At 41.6% G+C, this 22,347-nt stretch overlaps 1 protein-coding gene across 2 annotated transcripts in view; it reads left to right on the top strand.

The window, feature by feature from the left end:
- Window positions 1-6,642, top strand: part of LOC118384215 (ras-related protein Rab-28) — a 50,380-nt gene extending 43,738 nt beyond the window's left edge. The window contains exons 7-8 of one of the 2 annotated variants that reach the window (XM_052518324.1): window positions 4,264-4,347; window positions 5,175-6,642. In XM_052518324.1, coding sequence (XP_052374284.1) covers window positions 4,264-4,347; window positions 5,175-5,327 — 237 coding nt within the window. In that variant the 3' untranslated portion in view covers window positions 5,328-6,642. Of the gene's footprint in view, window positions 1-4,263; window positions 4,954-5,174 lie in introns of those variants that run through there. The other variant, XM_035770535.2, reaches the window with a different exon arrangement.
- The last annotated feature ends 15,705 nt before the right edge of the window (window positions 6,643-22,347 follow it).

Below are 22,347 nucleotides of genomic sequence, written 5' to 3' on the forward strand. Positions count from 1 at the left end.
TGTGATATGACTGGCTGGTGCCGCGCTGGCTAGAGAGCGGCTGATGAGGCTGATTCTATGGGGATGTCAGGACCCCCCCAGAGAAGGGAGAGCACCAAGGGAGCGAAGGAGGTGACTCTCAAACGCACTTCCTACCCTGCCCCTTCTGATGTCAACAGACCGAGGCTAATGAATGTGTCCATCTCCACTCCCCTCTGTCACCTCCCATGAAAGCTGCCTCAATAAACCCAAGTGCTTTAATCCAGGCTAAACAAGCTGGATGAGTGGTCTGGTCTGTCAGTCAAGATGAAACATAATCTATGATGTTCATGTCTCGCTCCAGACATGTTCTCTGGAGATTATTTTTCTAGATGGGGTTGAAGTCGGACGTTTACATACACTTAGGTTGGAGTCATTAACGTTTTCAACCACTCCACAAATTTCTTGTCAACAAACTATAGTTTTGGCAAGTCGGTTAGGACATCTACTTTGTGCATGACACAAGTAATTTTTCCAAAAATTGTTTACAGACAGATTATTTCACTTATAATTCACTATCATAATTCCAGTGGGTCAGAAGTTTACATACACTAAAATTGACTGTGCCTTTAAACAGCTTGGAAAATTCCAGATAATGATGTCATGGGTTTTAGAAGCTTCTGGTAGGCTAATTGGCATCATTTGAGTCAACTGGAGGTGTACCTGTGGACGTGTTTCAAGGCCTACCTTCAAACTCGGTGCCTCTTTGCTTGACATCATGGGGAAATCAAAAGAATCAGCCAAGACCTCAGAAAAAAAATGTAGACCTCCAAAAGTCTGGTTCATCCTTGGGAGCAATTTCCAGATGCCTGAAGGTACCACGTTCATCTGTACAAACAATAGTACGCAAGTATAAACACCATGAAACCACGCAGCTGTCATACCGCTCAGGAAGGAGATGCGTTCTGTCTCCTAGAGATGAACGTTCTTTGGTGCGAAAAGTGCAAATCAATCCCAGAACAACAGCAAAGGACCTTGTGAAGATGCTGGAGGAAACGGGTACAAAAGTATCTATATCCGCAGTAAAACGACTCCTATATCGACATAACCTGAAAGGCAAGGAAGAAGGAATAAATCATTCTCTCTACAATTATTATGACATTTCACATTCTTAAAATAAAGTGGTGATCCTAACTGACCTAAAACAGGGAATTTTTACTAGGATTAAGTGTCAGGAATTGTGAAAAACTGAGTTTAAATATATTTGGCTGAGGTGTATGTAAACTTCCGACTTCAACTGTAACACAGGTGGAGTGAAGACTATCCCACATCAGTGGTGCATCTTCATCGAATGGGTTCGGTTTGGGGTAAGACTGAGGTTACAATAGTTGAAGGCCTCTCAACATTCACTGGAGAAAGAAATAAGAAGCAGAAAGAATAAATGTTTTTGAATTGTCTGCCAAAAAACAGTCAGTTTTTCTACCTTGTGAAGTGTAGTGTCAACAATGGTTGGAATTATGTTGTGAGTTGTAGGCATTTGGGGATGGAGGCCAGGGGGCAGCTCTAGGGTCTTGTAGGGGGGGGGGGCAAGAAAGCCTCATTATCAGCTGTCGGGTTTAGAGAGCTGTACATGGGGGTCAGGGCCCCTGGCAAGATCTCATTGGCCTGGGAGCCTACTCCGTCATTGCCCCCTGCCTGGACGATCAGATACTGGGGCCGCTGATTACTCACAGGGTCCAACACCAGGCGTCGGCAGCTCGTTAATCAACCAACCAACCAGGGCCTGGGTTTCAACCACGATGTCTGGTCTTTGCTGGCTCCCCAATCCAGGTCTGAGTTCTGAGTTTTAACTAAGTTCAGAACCTGCCCTGTTCCTGTTACTCAATGTCCAGGGCCCTTATGCATGAAGCGTCTTGGGTTTTGCCTTTTGGATCATAATGAATTGGACGGGAGGGAAGTGATCCTAGATCAGCACTCCTATTCTGAAACGTTTTTTGAATACAAGCCCAGATGAGCTCAGTTGGATTTCTGACAGGGTTAGCTGTAAGATCACTTTCACTCAGAGACGTCAAGAATAGGGAAAGGTGCTCGCTATACCTTTCCTCATTGAAGATGTAAAGGTTGATTTTAAAACTTCACCTGGTAAAATGTTAGTAGAAGAGGAGCCGAGGACGTACACATACATTTGGGCAGACTAACGCATTAAACTTAAAGAGGTTTTTTTAAGTCTCACTCGCTACAATACTCCCAAATCTTTATTGAATGGATAAACCAATATTTGACACACACACAATTCATATCTGCCTGGGAGTATTACAGTCTCACACAGATATATATATTTTTTTCGGAGTGTTCTTCGTTTGTAAATGACCATGTTTCACACATGTATTTTGGTCATGGACATTTTCCTGTGTAAACCCCGGTGCTTCTCATTTGTTTATTCTCCTGTTCAATCTATTTCTCAAGTTTTTTTTTCATTTTTCTCACTGTCACCTCCATGACCCTGTCTTCACCTCTCCTCATCCTGCATTCTAACCAACTGTACCAACTGTACGTCTGCATCTTTGTTTTCCTTCCTGTCCTCTCTCTCCTTTCTCCTCTTTTCTTTTTCTTTCTTTCTCCTTATTTCTTCTCTCTCTCTTTCTTTTCCTCTTCTACTCCCCCTGGTTTTGTCTCCTTCCATCTCTCCATTGGTGTGTGCTGCACAGAGGATTGTGAAAGCTGAGCTGGTGGACTACCATCAGGACGAAGTCCCCGTTAGACAGGAGACCAATCAGAGCAAAATCTGTTCGGTTCAGTAGTTGGAAGTATGTCAACACACAGTCTCACACAGATATATATTTCTCCTGAAATATACTGTCTGGTATGAAACCGCAAGACCCCTTACGAAGTGGTTGTGGTAGAGGTTGTTGTTGTATTTTAATTGTGGGAATTAAAGTGGAACTGACAGCGTTTTAACAACATGAAATCTTATTCAAATCTGTTTATATACACCCCCAGGTGTATGGAGAAGCGAGCACTTAGAAATTGTCATTTTCACGTTTTCGTACTTTCAAAGAATGTGTTTGAGAATACTGTATCTCTGAATGGCTAGGGCACACTGGTCTGTGTAGAGTCCAGTATTGGTGAATTAGATATATTTATCACGTACTGAACTGCATCCATCTATTCTACCAACAATGCCTTACTCTGCAGCATGCCAATTTTAGACAAACACAACCTATTTTTAATACCTCTTATAAAGGTTTGATATTATGATTGTCTGTTTTCATATCTGCAAAGTAGTTAACGCTGTCAGTTCCACTTTAATTGAGTGATTAGTTAGTTTGATTATTAACAGAGAAAATCTTTGGTTGGTTTAGACTGGTCCTACAGTAGTTTGGCACAAACATTTTGTTGGAGTAACATATTTTATGTCGCATAATTAAGAGAAAAAACCCTGAAATGATACTGGTATAGAAGATGTTGCCAGGAATTCCCGACTATTTCAGTGGGCTGCATCAGTATGATCCAGAGAAGTGGGCTTGGTCCCCGGACAGAGTTTGTGTCTGTTTGACCTGTTTCTACACTTGTGATTGGCGTTGAGCTGGCTGCATCTGCAAAGAGACTAGAGCAGATTCTCCATATGTTATTTTTACCACAACATTCATCCATTAACTTGTATACTTCAGTTTACATGTTTTTCTGAATGTGACAAATGAAAGGTATTTGAATGATATAAGTATGGTCTGGGGCCTGGGAAGGAAGACCTGGGGCCTGCTTTGTGATCCATAGATTTCTGGACTATGCAGGAACAAATTGCAAATATTTTGTAGTATCCATTAGGTACATTTAATATAATTAGTGTTTAAAGTTGCACGATGCAGAAATCGCTCCTCCATTTCCTGGTTGCTAAAATTCTAATAGTTTACCAAATTTCAGTTTGTGACAAAATAAGATGGTATAGTGTAGAGAATCATTATACCTTCTAATCCGCTGTGAAATATATTTTCTATAACCCAAAGTATTGTTTCAGCTATTTGAAGCTGGTGTACAAAACCGAAAGTAAAAGACATAAACTCATTTTAGGAATGGAAGCATAGAAATAGCGCACATAGAACTGATATACTGCTTCTTAGACTTTCTTTCAAATAGAGATCATAGATCAGTAGAGATCATAGATCAACATTTCTATGTGAAATGTTTCAGGTCGCCCAAAAAGTGACATATAACCACTTTAAATCAGATGGATTTTCTTGTGTGGTGGCAGCTTTCTCATATTTTGCCTCTGTTTATGTCTTTCTTTATGTCTGTGTGTTTCCATAGCGTGTGGTGAAGGCAGACATCGTGAACTACAGTCAAGAACCTGTGGCGAGGACAGTCAACCCCCCGCGCAGCTCCATGTGTGCGGTACAGTGACCCCCTCTCTCCCCCACCTCCCTTCTTGCCCCTCCACAAACTGACGATAGCAGTGAGGGCTTCTGACCAGCAGGATGCCCCCAACACACTGGCCCATAGCCAAAGCAGGGGAATTGAGACAGCTTGGTTTATTCTGCTGCACACACACACACACAAACACAAAAAACCAAACACACCTTCTCTCTCAACGCACAAGTCTTGAGAAAGGCTTTCTATCAGTATTTCCTTGAGGGTTTTCAGGGTCATCGGATATGTTAAGATTTGAATGTGAGGATCTCTCTGTATGTACAGTTTGTATTTATAAAGGGACCCCACAATATATTCCTGGCTTCAATACATTTCATATATTTTCATGAATTATTTCTTGAGTAGTAATCAGCTTTGGTTGCAGCATACGTCTGTTTAAACATGAAGTTATGCTGAAAGCAAATGGGCCCTCCACTTTTTCAGCAATATATTTTGAGCAACTGTTGTCAATTTTTTCCCTTCTACTGTCTTCATTATTCAATTATTCTTCAAAGGACCATTTTTGTATGTATGTATGTATGTATGTATGTATGTATGTATGTATGTATGTATGTATGTATTCAACAAAAATTTAAACGCAACATGTAAAGTGTTGGTCCCATGTTTCATGAGCTGAAATTAAAGATCCTAGAAATTGTCCATACGCACAGAAACGTATATTTCTATCAAACGTTGTGCACAAATTTGTTCACATCCCTGCTCGTGAGAATTTTTCCTTTGCCAAGAGAATACAACCACCTGACAGGTGTAGCATATCAAGAAGCTGATTAAACTGCATGATCATTCCACAGGTGCACCTGCTGCTGGGGACAATAAAAGGCCACTTTAAAATGTGCACTTTTGTCACACAAAACAATGCCACAGATGTCTCAAGTTTTGAGGGAGCGTACAATTGGCATGCTGCCTGCAGGAATGTCCACCAGAGCTGTTGTCAGATAATTTAATGTTAATTTCTCTACCATAAGCTGCCTTCAATGTTGTTTTAGAGAATTTGTCAGTAAGTCTAACCGGGCATCACAACTGCAGACCACGTGTAACCAGTCCAGCCCAGGACCTCCACACCCATCTTCTTCACCTGCGGGATCGTTTGAGACCAAACAGCTGATGAAACTGAGGATTATTTCTGTCTGTAATAAAGCACATTTGTGGGGGGAAACAAATTTTATTGGCTGGGCCTATGCCCTCCCAGACCCACCCATGCCTGTGCCCCTGCCCAGTAATGTGAAATCCAAAGATTAGGGCCTAATGAATTTATTTCAATTGACTGATTTCCTTATATGAACTGTAACTCTGTAAAATCGTAGAAATTGTTGCATGTTGCGTTTCTATTTTTGTTCACTATATTTGGCATTTTTAACCTTGACAATGGACATTTAAGTACGTATTGGTGCAGCTTAAAGGTAGGACAATATATCTGTATCTTTGTAGCCTTTTTCATTTGTCTGTTGTCGAACAGAAAAGTCTGCAATGAAGAACTGCTTTGACACAAAGTGCTTCGTAGGATCTTCATTTGTACCAAACAAGCTGAATAATAGCCAACCTACACTCTTAGAGAAACAAATGTTCTAAAAGGGTTCTTTGGCTGTCCCCATGAGTCCTTTGAAGAACCCATTTGGGTTCCATGTAGAGAGGGTTCTTCAAAGGGTTCCCCCATGGAGACAGCCAAAGAATCTTTTTTTTCTAAGAGTGTACATAAATTACAGGCATGTGTTTTGTACAGATATTCATCCCTCAAAATAAGTTGGCTTGTCTTGCAGTTTGTATTGTCAAAATGTTTTCTTTGACTAATATGGTGTACTTGCACAGAGGATGTCAACATTGTACCAGAAAATACATGACAAAACAATGTGACATGGTTGGATTTTACTCTGTAAACCATGGCGTTCGCCTTATGTGTAAATTGTCTTTATAAATGATAAATGCGTTGCTTTGTGAAAGATCTTATTTTCAATGCTGCTCACATTTTCAGTAAGATGTAAAGAGCTTCCCTCATTGGATGGAATAGCCTCTGTACTCCCTATGACTTTTGGTCATAAAAAGAGAATGTCTAAAAGTGAAGTATGAAATCATGTTATATATTATCTGTACACTTAGAAAATGGTTGTCAAGTAAACATTCAAAAGTAGTACAGACTTTGTATATGGAAAAATAAAAATGCTATTGAAAAAAATGCAATAGTTTATGTAATTACTAGGCTACTGTATAGTTTGCAACATTGTGCCTCTTTGGAATTCTGGAAATAAATATTATGTGAGTGTGTGGTTGTGTGTATACTTCTTTACCTGTGCGTGTGGCGCTCGCACTCCTGCATGCACACACACTTGTAATTCCAGTTTAGCCAGGTGTAACAGTGGTAAGGTGTTTGGACTGCTGTTGGGACAGCTTTATGGAGACCCTAATAGTTTGCGGGCTCTGTTTGTCACTGTTCTAGTCCAATTATTGTATTGATTTGTGTTGTGTAGTGGCTTTGCTGGTATGCATCCCAATTAAAAAATGTTGAGTTGGCCCCACCAAGGTTAACATTCTAAAATCACCACTGGTCATAGAGCAAAGCGTGAGGAAAACGTGTGTTTATGAGAGTCTCAGCTTTTCATATCTAACTTAATAGTTTGTAGCTCAAACCATTTGGACTCTACAGATGTTTTTGTAAAAAGACCTGGTCCCCTGCAATGGTACAACCCAGAAGTCTAACTCAAACACAAAGTTTAAAAGCATCAAATCACACCAGCATCATGGTGGGACTCATTGGGTTAAATAGTTGCTATGCCCTCGTAATGGCCGGTGCGCATTTCCATATCAAATCAAACTGTATTTGCCACATGCGCCGAATACAACAAGTGTAGACTTTACTGTGAAATGCTTACTTCAAGCACTTAACCAACAGTGCAGTTCCAGAAGAAGAACGTATTTACCAAGTAGGCTAAAATAAAAAGTAACACAGTAAGAATAACGAGGCTATATACAGGGTGCACCGGTAACGAGTCCGGTTGCAGGGGTACAGGCTAGTTGAGGTAATCTGTACATGTAGGTGGGGGTGAAGTGACTATGCACGGGGGGTCAATGTAAATTGGTGGCAATTTTTATGAATTGTTCAGCAGTCTAATGGCTTGGGGGTAGAAGCTGTTAAAGAGCCTTTTAATCCTTGACTTGGCGCTCCGGTACCGCTTGCTGTGCGGCAACAGTCTATCTCAAAGCAATATCTTGGTTGTAAAATAGTTGCTATTGAGTTGAATATTGAAAGTTGAGAAATAAAAATACCTACAGAAAGCAGAAACCCTCATCTCTTCGACAAAGCTGGGGTTTTCTTGCACATTTTGAAATGTTATACAATCAGAACACATTTGTCTCTTGAGTACATGGCGGGAGAGTGACTTGCTAATCAAAGCAGCAGGCCTCAGGGAGGCAAATTGTTCATTCTTAAGGCCATGTCACATTTAATTTTTTTATAAAAATAAAAAAACATTGTGTGTCAATTGTTATTATTTAAAACATGACTGTAATTACAAAACTCCTGGGCACTTGTCCACTTCGGCGTGTCTTTGGCGCCAGAAAACAACTTGAAAACAATTGCTGAGTGGGACCAGATTTGGAAGTCACTCCATGGATGTCCCATCCATAAGCAGAAATGAATATGTGTGGTTAAAATGTAAGGAGTGAGGCAGATTACAAGGTTCTTGTGCTTTGTGATTAATTTCATACTGATTCCAAAAATACTGTCGATCCTAAACATGATGCTGGAGCCATTCAGTGCTTTTAAAGTCGAACTGACACGGTTTTAACTACTTTGCCTATATAAAACAGAAAATCATATCAAGCAAAAATATCAAATTCCCAGTTTATGCTACAAAACCATTTTTATAAGAGGTTTTAAAAAATAGGTTATATTTGACTCAAAATTCCATGAAGTAGAGTGAGGCATTGTTGGCAGAATAGATGGATGCAGTTCAATGCGTGATAAATATCTAATTCACCAATACTTTTCTTGGTAGACCAAAACGTATTGCTCTCAGGTTGTAAATCACAGCTGGCCTGGTACGGTACATGTGTTGCTGCCTCCAGCCCTTTGGGATACAATGTTTCAGTTTCAATGACTCAATGTTTTGGACGAAAACGGACGAATGTAACTAAGGCTGGGAGTGTCCAGTGGTGTGTATTAATGGATGCCAAGGGAAGCCAGGCTTCCCCAAATATTTAACCAATAAAAATAATAAAATAATTTATCTTTAATGTCTCTGTGTTTTCAGAATTTTCTGTCAATCCCTAAGTGGTTGAATCTCACCGGAGAAATCATCAGAGGGAGAGAAACAGCTCACCTCTGTCTCAGTGTGTGTAGTATCTGATGCTGTCTGGAACCAAAGAGAATGACATATTGCCTCTGTAGCATTTGATTGATTGACGCCAGTAAACATTTGGCCTCCCTTGATCATTTTTTAAATAAAATAATTAGCCAATTAGCTTTGAGCTGAGCTCAACTGTGGGTTGTCCTGGTGCAGCAAAACACCCCCAAGGGAGGCCAGTTTGGATTTGGCTTTACATCAATCAAGTCACATCCTAAGCTAAACGTCATCATTGTCAGACAAATCTTTCTGGTCTGTTTGTGTTGATGTCCTGCAGTAGCCAGCTTGCTAAACTGGCCCTTTCCTAAGCTATGGATGGAGATGTGGATTTGGACTGGTGGTTTTGACAGAATTCTCTTTACAGGCCAATGATTATGATGGCGATTCTGATCTGACCATAAATTCATATAGTGTGCCACTGGCCTGAGATGGTTGAAGTTCAATATGTAGCTAGCTAGCTACTTTAGCTGATTCGTTCTTGCCCTTGTGAGGAAGTTAGGCTAGCAAGAATTTTAGCTAGGTAGCCTATGAAAACAAAAACTAAAAGCGTACTGTATGACAGAGGCATAGACTGTTATGCCAACATGAAAGAGAGGAAGATGGACATACACAGAAATCAGTACCATGGACAGCCACATGATGTGTAGCAACATTCATTGGACTAAATAATTTTTGGTATCTTTAAGTTTGTTTTCAGTGTATTAAACTGAGCATATATGTAGCCTTGTTGATTTGATGATGTTGAAATGTTTAAGTTGAAATGGTGCTGGAATATCGGAGGCAGTGCTCCTGTTGCCTTTGTGCTGACTTGCTTTAACTCTGTGGTTATAAATGAGCAGCTAGTTGGTTAGTAAACTGTTGTTGTGCAATATTTGCTTTGTGGACTTCACCGGACAGATATTGGTCTCCGGTTTTGTGCTGAAAAATATATGTGTAGTTCAATTTATTCCCCCACTGTGTGACTGTTGTCTTTTTGTTGTCACGGCCTTGTATATCACGGTGGTGTATGAACTAATGGGTTATAGAGCAAACAATGCAAATATCACAACATATTATGGCTATTTTATTGGTTTGGTTTCCCCAGTGATTTTACCCACACACCCCCACTGGGAATATCAATACAATGAAACTAGCAAGGGCAATGACAACAAGTCTGTCATAACATGGCTAATAGACAAGCAGATCTATTTATGTAGATATTGCTATTTATTTAGCAAGCTAAAAACATGGAGCCTTACGCTGACTTTTCCCACATATCGTTTTTCGGTGGGTTCAGCTAGAGATGCAGGTGTCATTTGGTTAGCTAGCAAGAAATGTGAATCACTTTGCTAGCTAGCTATGCTGAACTTGAATGACTGTTATCCACAGTTAGCATATCTCTTAATCAAATGTATTTTCCATCGATCAAATGGGAGGGCATGCAAGTTCCCATACAGTTGTCAAAACGTGGATTTGGACAAGCATGCATTGGCAGGCAAGTTGCAGAAAGGTGAGCAGGCTACTTTTCCCCATTGTTTTCAGTGCAATTTTGAAGGCCAACTACAAGCTTTGAGAGGGTTTATCTACTGTTTCCTTATTAGATTTGAACAAATCCCGTTCTGGCTAACATTAGTTGTTGATCTTGTTGATGTACATAGGCAACTGAGGGATAGAGCCTACCTGTTCATGCTGTTTGATCAATAGGACTGTAAAGTTCCAAATGTAAGAGAACTCCAGTGTTAATGACATATTTGCAGAAATTCATGTGATATTTGGCAAATTCTTTCTAATGATCGAAAGTTGCACTGTCGCTACTGCCTGTAAACACAGTCAAGTTTAAAGTGAAAGATGGCAGGCCCCTGATTGGCTGTGGCTCACCGGTCTTTGTAGAGCCCGGTCCTGGACAAGACAAACAGGTTTTATTTAATGCAGTGTCTATCAATTGTCCAAACGCACGGCCACTTTCACACTGTATATTGCTATAGAATTTTCACAAATGCCTTACTCTACGTCATTCACAAAAATTGTATGAGAGTATGAACATGTAAAAATGACCATATCTAAGTTGCTTCATGTTGCTAAAATGCTGTCAGTTCCACTATAAACCGTCTTAAGGCTAGGGGGCAAAGTAAATTGCGTGCTACTCAGGCCTAGAAGCTAGGATATGCATATAATTGTTAGAACACTCTAAAGTTTCTAAAACGGTACATTTTTTGTATGTGAGTATAACAGAACTTAATTGGCAGGCTAAACCCCTAGGACAAACCATTCAGGAAAAAAAAAATTGATGTCACTCTCTTTTCAATCGATTTCTATGTGGATCGAGATTTCTAAGGCACTGGCTTGCATTTCCTATCGCTTCCACTAGATGTCAACAGTCTTTAGAAATTGGTTGATGTTTTTCCTTTGAGAAATGGAGAAGTAGCCATTTCCTTTTTGGGAGTCAAGCCAAGTGTACTGTTGTGGTTGGGGCGCGCGACCTGAAAGCTCGCTCCACTTTGTTTTCATCCGGTATTGAACACAGTGTATTCCGTCTTAAATTTGATCAATTATTTACGTGTCAAAATACCTAAAGTTGGATTAGGAAAGTTGTTTGAAATGTTTGCATCAAGCTTACAGGTAACTTATTAGATACTTTGTAGTCATGTTGTGCGAGTTGGAACCGGTGTATTTTCTGAATCAAACGCGCCAAATAAATTTACATTTTGGAGATATAAAAATTGAATTAATCGAACAAAAGGACCATTTGTGATGTTTAATGGACATATTGGAGTGCCAACAGAAGAAGATTTTCAAAGGTAAGGCATGAATTATATCGTTATTTCTGACTTTTGTGTCACGCCTGGTGGGTTGAAATGGTAATATATAACAATAATATATGCCATTTAGCAGACGCTTTTATCCAAAGCGACTTACAGTCATGTGTGCATACATTCTACGTATGGGTGGTCCCGGGAATCGAACCCACTACCCTGGCGTTACAAGCGCCATGCTCTACCAACTGAGCTACAGTCCTGTAGTATGGTATTTTCATGTGTTGGTATGCTGGGCGCTGTCCTCAGATAATCGCATGGTTTGCTTTCGCCGTAAAGCCTTTTTGAAATCTGACACTGTGGCTGGATTAACAAGAAGTTCATCTTTAAACCGATGTATAACACTTGTATGATTTATGAATTATCATTATGAGTATTTCTGTTTTTGAATTTGGCGTGCTGCTATTTCACTCTATGTTTTTAACGAGATTGGTGCGCAAAGGGGTCACTAAGAAGTTAAGTGCTATTCGTTATACCAATAAAAATAGCATTATCTGTAGAAGGAGATTTGTAGTTGTTTAAAGGGGATGTTAAAGTGTTTTCTTCGCTGAGAAAAATTTGAGAAAAGCATGCTGTGGTGTTCCCTCACATTTTGTTCTGGGAATAAAACAAATCAATAAGTTAAATGTATGCCTTTACTACTTATTGGAGGGCACAACCTTTTACAGATTTGCACAAGTATGCTAATTCAATGTTCACTGGCACCTCAAAAACATCCCATTTCACTTGTGTCAGGGTGGAACATTTGCTCCACGTTCTAATTTGGCGTGGTGTAGTCTACCAAGCCTGGCCTTATGCAGTGGTGTAGTCTACCAAGACTGGCCTTATGCAGTGGTGTAGTCTACCAGGACTGGCCTTATGCAGTGGTGTAGTCTACCAAGACTGGCCTTATGCAGTGGTGTAGTCTACCAAGACTGGCCTTATGCAGTGGTGTAGTCTACCAAGACTGGCCTTATGCAGTGGTGTAGTCTACCAGGACTGGCCTTATGCAGTGGTGTATGTAGTCTACCAAGACTGAACTTATGCAGTGGTGTAGTCTACCAGGACTGGCCTTATGCAGTGGTATAGTCTACCAAGACTGGCCTTATGCAGTGGTGTAGCCTACCAGGACTGGCCTTATGCAGTGGTGTAGTCTACCAAGACTGGCCTTATGCAGTGGTGTAGTCTACCAAGACTGGCCTTATGCAGTGGTGTAGTCTACCAGGACTGGCCTTATGCAGTGGTGTAGTCTACCAGGACTGGCCTTATGCAGTGGTGTAGTCTACCAAGACTGGCCTTATGCAGTGGTGTAGTCTACCAAGACTGGCCTTATGCAGTGGTGTAGTCTACCAAGACTGGCCTTATGCAGTGGTGTAGTCTACCAAGACTGGCCTTATGCAGTGGTGTAGTCTACCAAGACTGGCCTTATGCAGTGGTGTAGTCTACCAAGACTGGCCTTATGCAGTGGTGTAGTCTACCAGGACTGGCCTTATGCAATGGTGTATGTAGTCTACCAAGACTGAACTTATGCAGTGGTGTAGTCTACCAGGACTGGCCTTATGCAGTGGTATAGTCTACCAAGACTGGCCTTATGCAGTGGTGTAGCCTACCAGGACTGGCCTTATGCAGTGGTGTAGTCTACCAAGACTGGCCTTATGCAGTGGTGAGGTCTACCAGGACTGGCCTTATGCAGTGGTGTAGTCTACCAGGACTGCCCTTTTGCAGTGCATGCGTCCCAAATAGGCTGGGCTCTGGTCAAAAGTAGTGCACTATATTGGGTATCCACTGCAGTGTCTGTCTATTCTCATCTGTTGTGGAGGAGGAGAAAGAATGTAACATCAACACGACATCATGTCAAAACCAGCGTGGACATTGATGAGTGACGGGGCGTGCGTGTCCGTTTCTGTCATTGGTGGGTGTAGCTGGTGCTTGGAAGTCAGGCCCAGGAGAGCAGAGTGGACAAGGTACTTTACTTAGGCAATCATAATACAGAACGCAACTGCGTCACAAGAACAAATGCCCAAAGAACAAGTGAGGCAGCACAAAGTACCGGCTGCCACAAAGCACTAGTATAAAACAAAACCCGGCGCCAACCTGACAATAAACAATACCCCACACAGACGCGGAGGGAACAGAGGGCTAAATACACGTAGTAATGATGATGAGATGTAAACCAGGTGTGCAGGAAAACAAGACAAAAGAAATGGAAAATGAAAGGTGGATCGGCGATGGCTAGAAGACAGGTGACGTCGACCACCGAACGCCGCCCGAACAAGGAGAGGAACCGACTTCGGCGGAAGTCGTGACAGTTTCCCACATGAGACAAGCTCTTAAGCCACTAAAATATGTGGTCTGTCTGTACCCTCCCTATAACAAACTCACTATAACAAAGACAGTGGTATCAGTGTGTATTCAAGTGTTTTGGGGAATGCTCTAGTTTATAAGGGTACAGAAACAGTTCACTCTGTTACCTTGAATCTACTCAATGTTTATCATTATGTGTCATATTATGTGATGGATAGGAATCTAAATACCATCCTCAATACATTTTGAGACAGCTCATAAGGTGCCTATAACATTGCTTGGTTGGTTAATAAGATATGTTCTTCCACAACACTGTGTTTTAGACCTTGACTGAAATGGAATTGAATGCAATTGAAAGTAACATAGATTGTATGTTGGAAAATGTAATTGCCTCCGTCATATTGAGAGTCAATAAACCCTTGACATAATGTAAAATTATTATTCATTCCTTTTTCTGTCCAACACAATTTGGGCAGTGTGGAAATGTGAACACTGTGATTCTTTCACAGGATTCATGAAAGGTTCCAGAAACAAACAAGCCATAGTGCAGTTTGGGAAAATGCCGGGTGGGCCAGTTCATATGCCTGGTGGGCCAGTTCATATGCCTGGTAGGCCAGTTCATATGCCTGGTGGGCCAGTTCATATGCCTGGTGTGCCAGTTCATATGCCTGGTGGACCAGTTCATATGACTGGTGTGCTGGTCTCATAGGAGAGAGAAAATAAAACAACAGAATTGGCCTGTTAACTAATTTTATCATGATTGTGCAGAAGGATCATCATTTGGCTAATGGGCTGCTGTCCCATAAACATTTTGAGATTCTATATTTTGAGTAGCCACCTTTTTCCTGAATGACAGCTTCGCACACTATTGGCATTCTCTCAACCAGCTTCATGAGGTTGCAGGTGTTCTTTGTTAAAAGTTCATTTGTGGAATTTCTTTCCTTAATGCGTTTGAGACAATCAGTTGTGTTGTGACAAGGTAGGGGTTGTATACAGAAGACAGCCCTATTTGGTAAAGACCAAGTCCATATTATGGCAAGAACAGGCCAAATTAGCAAAGAGAAATGACAGTCCATCATTACTTGAAGAAATGAAAAATGTCAAGAAATTTTAACGTTTCTTCAAGTGCAATCGCAAAAACTATCAAGCGCTATGATGAAACTGGCTCTCATGAGGACCGCCACAGGAAAGGAAGACCCAGAGTTACCTCTGCTGCAGAGGATAATTTCATTAGTTACTAGCATCCAATATTGTAGCCCAAATAAATGCTTCACAGAGTTCAAGTAACAGACACATCTGAACAACTGATTGAATCAGGCCTTCATGGTCGAATTTCTGCAAAGGAACCACTACTAAAGGACACCAATAAGAAGAGACTTGCTTGGGCCAAGAAACACGAGAAATGGACATTAGATGAGTGCAAATTTGCGATTTTTGGTTCCAACCACCATGACTTTGTGAGATGCAGAGTAGGTCAACAGTTGATCTCCGTGTGTGTGGTTTCCACCGTGAAGCATTATATTTACATTTACATTTAAGTCATTTAGCAGACGCTCTTATCCAGAGCGACTTACAAATTGGTGCATTCACCTTATGACATCCAGTGGAACAGCCACTTTACAATAGTGCATCTAAATCTTTTAGGGGGGGGGGTGAGAAGGATTACTTATCCTATCCTAGGTATTCCTTAAAGAGGTGGGGTTTCAGGTGTCTCCGGAAGGTGGTGATTGACTCCGCTGTCCTGGCGTCGTGAGGGAGTTTGTTCCACCATTGGGGGCCAGAGCAGCGAACAGTTTTGACTGGGCTGAGCGGGAACTGTACTTCCTCAGTGGTAGGGAGGCGAGCAGGCCAGAGGTGGATGAACGCAGTGCCCTTGTTTGGGTGTAGGGCCTGATCAGAGCCTGGAGGTACTGAGGTGCCGTTCCCCTCACAGCTCCGTAGGCAAGCACCATGGTCTTGTAGCGGATGTGAGCTTCAACTGGAAGCCAGTGGAGAGAGCGGAGGAGCGGGGTGACGTGAGAGAACTTGGGAAGGTTGAACACCAGACGGGCTGCGGCGTTCTGGATGAGTTGTAGGGGTTTAATGGCACAGGCAGGGAGCCCAGCCAACAGCGAGTTGCAGTAATCCAGACGGGAGATGACAAGTGCCTGGATTAGGACCTGCGCCGCTTCCTGTGTGAGGCAGGGTCGTACTCTGCGGATGTTGTAGAGCATGAACCTACAGGAACGGGCCACCGCCTTGATGTTAGTTGAGAACGACAGGGTGTTGTCCAGGATCACGCCAAGGTTCTTGGCGCTCTGGGAGGAGGACACAATGGAGTTGTCAACCGTGATGGCGAGATCATGGAACGGGCAGTCCTTCCCCGGGAGGAAGAGCAGCTCCGTCTTGCCGAGGTTCAGCTTGAGGTGGTGATCCGTCATCCACACTGATATGTCTGCCAGACATGTCCAACGCAATAACGACCTGCCTCTCTCATTGCACTCCACAAGGAGACTGCCTATTACGCAAATGCAGTAAGCCAAGGTAAGTTGCAAGCTAGCATTAAACTTATCATATAAAAAACAATCAATCATAATCACTAATTAACTTCACACGGTTGATGATATTACTAGATATTATCTAGAGTGTCCTGTGTTGCATATAATCTGACTGAGTATCTAAGTATCTGACTGAGCAGTGGTAGGCAGAAGCAGGCGCGTAAACATTAATTCAAACAGCACTCTCCTGCGTTTTGCCAGCAGCTCTTCGTTGTGCGTCAAGCATTGCGCTATTTATGACTTCAAACCTATCAACTCCCGAGATGAGGCTGTTGTGACCGAAGTGAAATGGCTGGCTAGTTAGCTCACTAGCGTTTCAAACTTCACTCGCTCTGAGCCTTGGGGCAGTTGTTTCCCTTGCTCTGCATGGGTAATGCTGCTTTGATGTGGGGGCTGTTGTCGTTGTGTTGCTGGTCTGAGCCCAGGGAGGAGCGAAGAGAGGGACGGAGGCTATACTGTTACACTGGCAATACTAAAGTGCCTATAAGAACATCCAATAATCAAAGGTTAATGAAATACAAATGGTATAGAGGGAAATAGTCCTATAACTACAACCTAAAACTTCTTACCTGGGAATATTGAAGACTCATGTTAAAAGGAACCACCAGCTTTCATATGTTCTCATGTTCTGAGCAAGGAACTTAAACGTTAGCTTTCTTACATGGCACATATTGCGCTTTTACGTTCTCCAACACTTCGTTTTTGCATTATTTAAACCAAATTGAACATGTTTCATTATTTATTTGAGGCCAAATTGATTTTATTTATGTATTATATTAAGTTAAAATAAGTGTTAATTCAGTATTGTTGTAATTGTCATTATTTCAAATACATTTTTAAAAAGAAATCGGTATCAGCTTTTTTGGTCCTCCAATAATCTGTATCGGTGTTGAAAAATCATAATCGGTTGACCTCTAGTTGTTACCTACCCTTACCACCCGGGGTTGGGCCGTCAGGAAGTCCAGGATCCAGTTGCAGAGGGAGGTGTTTAGTCCCAGGGTCCTTAGCTTAGTGATGAGCTTTGAGGGCACTATGGTGTTGAACGCTGAGCTGTAGTCAATGAATAGTATTTTCACATAGGTGTTCCTTTTGTCCAGGTGGGAAAGAGCAGTATGGAGAGCAATAGAGATTGCATGATCTGTGGATCTGTTGGTGCGGTATGCAAATTGGAGTGGGTCTAGGGTTTCTGGGATAATGGTGTTGATATGAGCCATGACTAGCCTTTCAAAGCATTTCATGGCTACAGACATGAGTGCTACGGGTCGGTAGTCATTTAGGCAGGTTACCTTAAGTGTTCCTGGGCACAGGCACTATGGTGGTTTGCTTGAAACATGTTGGTATTACAGATTCAGACAGGGAGAGGTTGAAAATGTTAGTGAAGTCACTTGCCAGTTTGTCAGCGCGTGCTCGGAGTTCACGTCCTGGTAATCCGTCTGGCCATGTGGCCTTATGAATGTTGACCTGTTTTTAAAGGTCTTACTCACATCAGCTGTGGAGAAAGTGATCACACAGTCGTCCGGAAACAGCTGATGCTCTCATGCATGTTTCAGTGTTGCTTGCCTCGAAGCGAACATAGAAGTTATTTAGCTCGTCTGGTAGGCTCGTGTCACTGGGCAGCTCTTGGCTGTGCTTCCCTTTGTAGTCTGTAACAGTTTGCAGGCCCTGCAACATCCGACAAGCATAGTAGTACGATTCGATCTTAGTTCTGTAAATGAATCGCACACAGTCAAAGAACTGCAAATCCTATAGCCTGTCCCACCTCGAGCTGCAACACTGCCTGACTAGGGGCTGTGTGCACCTTAACAACTGAGTGAAATATTCATTTTTAGAAGGGCTGTGCACAGGCATAACAGTTGGTCTAATTTACTTGAAACTGAAGTCTACTGAAGTGAAGTCTACTCCTTGTCTACTCCTTGTATTTCTTGGTTATTTACATTGTTTTGTTCACAAGCTAATTTGTTTTTCAATGTTTGAATTTCAACTGCTATGGAAGAGAAGACAAAGCATCTATTAGTCAGACTTTCAATCTCACAGGTGCATGACTCTGGAGTCGCGTTACCAGAGTAATGAAACATTTGTTTCATCTGTGATATTTTGGTTAAAAGGCTAAGGTCACAAAATATCTGAAATTAAACAATATACCACATTACTTCTAAATGGTAATATGTTTATTGTTTTAGAAACATTATACAAAGCATGCTCATCTGTTTTTTTTGTTTTGTTGGTCTAATTTTAGATTTTTAAATCTACCTGACACGGTGGCTGGTGGACCTGAAATGAAATTTTAGGCCCTGATAATACATTGAATCTATGAACAGAAATTACTGTAACCAAACAAACATTGGAAATTAGAAATGATTGGAATTAAGAGTAAATGTAGGCTACTACTGGTGTTATAGGTGATGGGGAATTGATAAAGAAAAGCAGAGTCGCACTCTCTAGGAGCTCAGATGCAATGATTTAATAACCTAATACAGTGGCTTGCGAAAGTATTCACCCCCTTGGCATTTTTCCTATTTTGTTGCCTTACAACCTGGAATTAAAATAGTTTTTTTGTGGGGGGTTGTATATCATTTGATTTCCACAACATGCCTACCACTTTGAAGATGCAAAATATGTTTTATTGTGAAACAAACAATAAATAAGACAAAAAAGAGGAAACTTGAGGTATGTTTGGCACATCTAGCCACTGGGATTTTTGCCCATTTTTGCCCATTTTTCAGCTTACCGATCACTGCAGCTGTACACAGCCCATCTGTAAATAGCCCATCCAACCTACCTCATCCCCATATTTGTTTTTCTGCTCTTTTGCACACCAGTATTTCTACTTGCACATCCTCATCTGCACATATATCACTCCAGTGTAAATTGCTGAATTGTAATTGTACTTCCCCACTATTGGCCTATTTATTCCCTGACCTCCTTACTTCATTTGCACACACTGTATACAGATTTTTCTATTATCTTATTGACTGTACGTTTGTTTATTCCATGTGTAGCTCTGTGTTATTTTTGTTTTTGTCGCACTGCTTTGCTTTATCTTGGCCAGGTCGCAGTTGTAAATGAGAACTTGCTCTCAACTGGCCTACCTGGTTAAATAAAGGTGAAATAAAAATAATGTTTTAGAAAAGGGAAAAACTGCTCCAGCTCCTTCAAGTTGGATGGGTTCCGCTAGTGTACAGCAATCTTTAAGTCATAACACAGATTCTCAATTGGATTGATGTCTGGGCTTTGACTAGGCCATTCCAAGACATTTAAATGTTTCCAATTAAACCACTTGAGTGTTGCTTTAGCAGTATGCTTAGGGTCATTGTCCTACTGGAAGGTGAACATCCCTCCCAGTCTCAAATCTCTGGAAGACTGAAACAGGGTTCCCTCAAGAATTTCCCTGTATTAAGCACAATCCATGAATCCATCAATTCTGACCAGTTTCTCAGTCCCTGTCGATGAAAAACATCCCCACAGCATGACGCTGCCACCACCATTCTTCACCATTGGGATGAGGTTCCAGACATGTGCCAGACATAGCGTTTTCCTTGATGTCCAAAAAACTAAATTTAAGTCTCATCTGACCTCATCTTCTTCCATGTGTTTGGGGAGTCTCCCATATGCCTTTTGGCAAACACCAAACGTGTTTTAAGTAATGGCTTTTTTTCTGGACACTCTTCCATAAAGCCTAGCTCTGTGGAGTGTACGGCTTAAAGTGGTCCTATGGAGAGATGCTCCACTATGGCGCTTTGCAGCTCTTTCGGGGTTTTCTTTGGTCTCTTTGTTACCTCTCTGATTAATGCCCTCCTTGCCTGGTCCGTGAGTATTGGTGGGTGGCCCTCTCTTGGCAGGTTTGTTGTGGTGCCATATTCAGGCGCAGTGATCTGGTGCAGTGATCTGTGAGCTGCCCGGACAACCGGTGCTTAAAGCTAGTGAGGGAGGTAAGAGTCTCCCGCTTCAGTAATTTTTGCAATTAATTCCAGTCAGTCATTGGCAGCAGAGAACTGGAAGGAAAGGCAGCCAAAGTAGGAATTGGCTTTGGGGGTGACTAGAGAGATATACCTGCTGGAGCGCGTGCTACGGGTGGGTGCTGCTATGGTGACCAGTGAGCGGAGATAAGGTGGGGCCTTACCTATCAGAGACTTGTAGATGACCAGTAGCCAGTGTGTTTGGCGACGAGTATGAAGCGAGGGCCAGCCAATTAGAGCGTACAGGTCGCAGTGGTGGGTGGTATAAGGCGCTTTGGTAACAAAATGGATGGCACTGTGATAGACTATCCAATTTGCTGAGTAGAGTATTGGAAGCTATTTTTTAGATGACATCGCCGAAGTCAAGGATTGGTAGGATGGTCAGTTTTACGAGGGTAAGTTTGGCGGCGTGAGTGAAAGAGGCTTTGTTGCAAAATAGAAAGCCAATTCTAGATTTGATTTTAGATTGGAGATGTTTGATATGAGTCTGTAAGGAGAGTTTACAGTCTAGCCAGACACCTAGGTATTTGTAGTTGTCTATGTATTCTAGGTGTATTTATTATACTTCTTCATCAAGCACTATGAATTAATTTATTAGATGATAGCTCATGATTTGGGCCCTACCAAACCATGGGCTGGTGCCATCAACTGTAATAGTTAGTGACACCAGGGGAAAATGTTAGTCTGGAGCACTATAATAGTAATTAACACTGAGGGCAGGTGTTGATTAACTTCTTGGTGCACCTATCCCGTTTTGTCAATATCCGCTGAATTTGCAGAGCGCCAAATTCAAATTAAATTACTAACAATATTTAGTTTTCATGAAATCACAAGTGGAATATACCAAAACACTGTTTAGCTTGTTGTTAATCCACCTGGCCTGTCAGATTTCAAAAAAGCTTTACAGCGAAAGAAAACCAAGCGTTTCTGTGAGGGCATCTCTCTCAGCCGACAAAACATTACAAACAGCTAGCAGCAAAGTAGATTGGTCACGAAAGTCAGAAAAGCAATAAAATGAATTGCTTACCTTTGATCATCTTCGGATGTTTGCACTCACGAGACTCCCAGTTACACAATAAATGTTCCTTTTGTTCGATAAAGATTATTTTTATATCCAAAAACCTCCATTTGGTTGGCGCATTTTTTTTAGTAATCCACATGCTCATGCTGGTCATGACGGGCAGACGAATATTCCAAATAGTATCCGTAAAGTTCGTAGAAACATGTCAAACGTTTTTTATAATCAATCGTCAGGTTGTTTTTACAATGAATAATCAATCCTATTTCAACTGGCCGGTAGCTTTTTCAATAGGAGAGTTAGAGAGAGAGAGCTCCATGCTGCTCGCTCATGCAAAACTCTGGGTACACCCTGCTATCCACTGACGCAATGTGATCATTCTCACTCATTTTTCAGAATAAAATCCTGAAACTATGTCAAAAGACTGTTCACACCTTGTGGAAGCTACAGGGAAAGGAATCTGGTTGATATCCCTTTAAATGGAGGGAAGGCATGCAATGGAACAGAGAGGTTTCAGAAAAACAGCACTTCCTGGTTAGATTTTCGTCAGGTTTTTGCCTGCAATATCAGTTCTGTTATTCTCACAGACAATATTTTGACAGTTTTGGAAACTTTAGAGTGTTTTCTATCCTAATCTGCCAATTATATGCATATTCTATCTTCTGGGCCTGAGAAAGGCAGTTTCATGTGGACATGTTTTTCATCCAAACATCAAAATACTGCCCCCTAGTCTCAAGAAGTTAAGGGGAACACATATGACAGGCACTAAGGTCCATTTGCATTGCTCTCTATGTAGTTCTACATACATTGTGCAGCTGAATTTTTGGAAAGTGATGAAAACTGATCTCCATCCTCTTTGTTTGTTTGCATAGACTGCGTAGAACCCTTAAGGCTTAAGCAGGTAGACAGACAGAGAACAAGAAGAAGGACGGAGGGACAGCAGAGAATATATTGAAACAGATAGACAGCACAAAAGGGAGGCAAACAAAATGGCTGTCTCAGAAAGACACGGCGGTTGGAACCAAAAATCTCCAATTTGGA

The sequence above is a fragment of the Oncorhynchus keta genome, chromosome 5, assembly GCF_023373465.1.
Source record: "Oncorhynchus keta strain PuntledgeMale-10-30-2019 chromosome 5, Oket_V2, whole genome shotgun sequence".
NCBI lineage: Eukaryota > Metazoa > Chordata > Actinopteri > Salmoniformes > Salmonidae > Oncorhynchus > Oncorhynchus keta.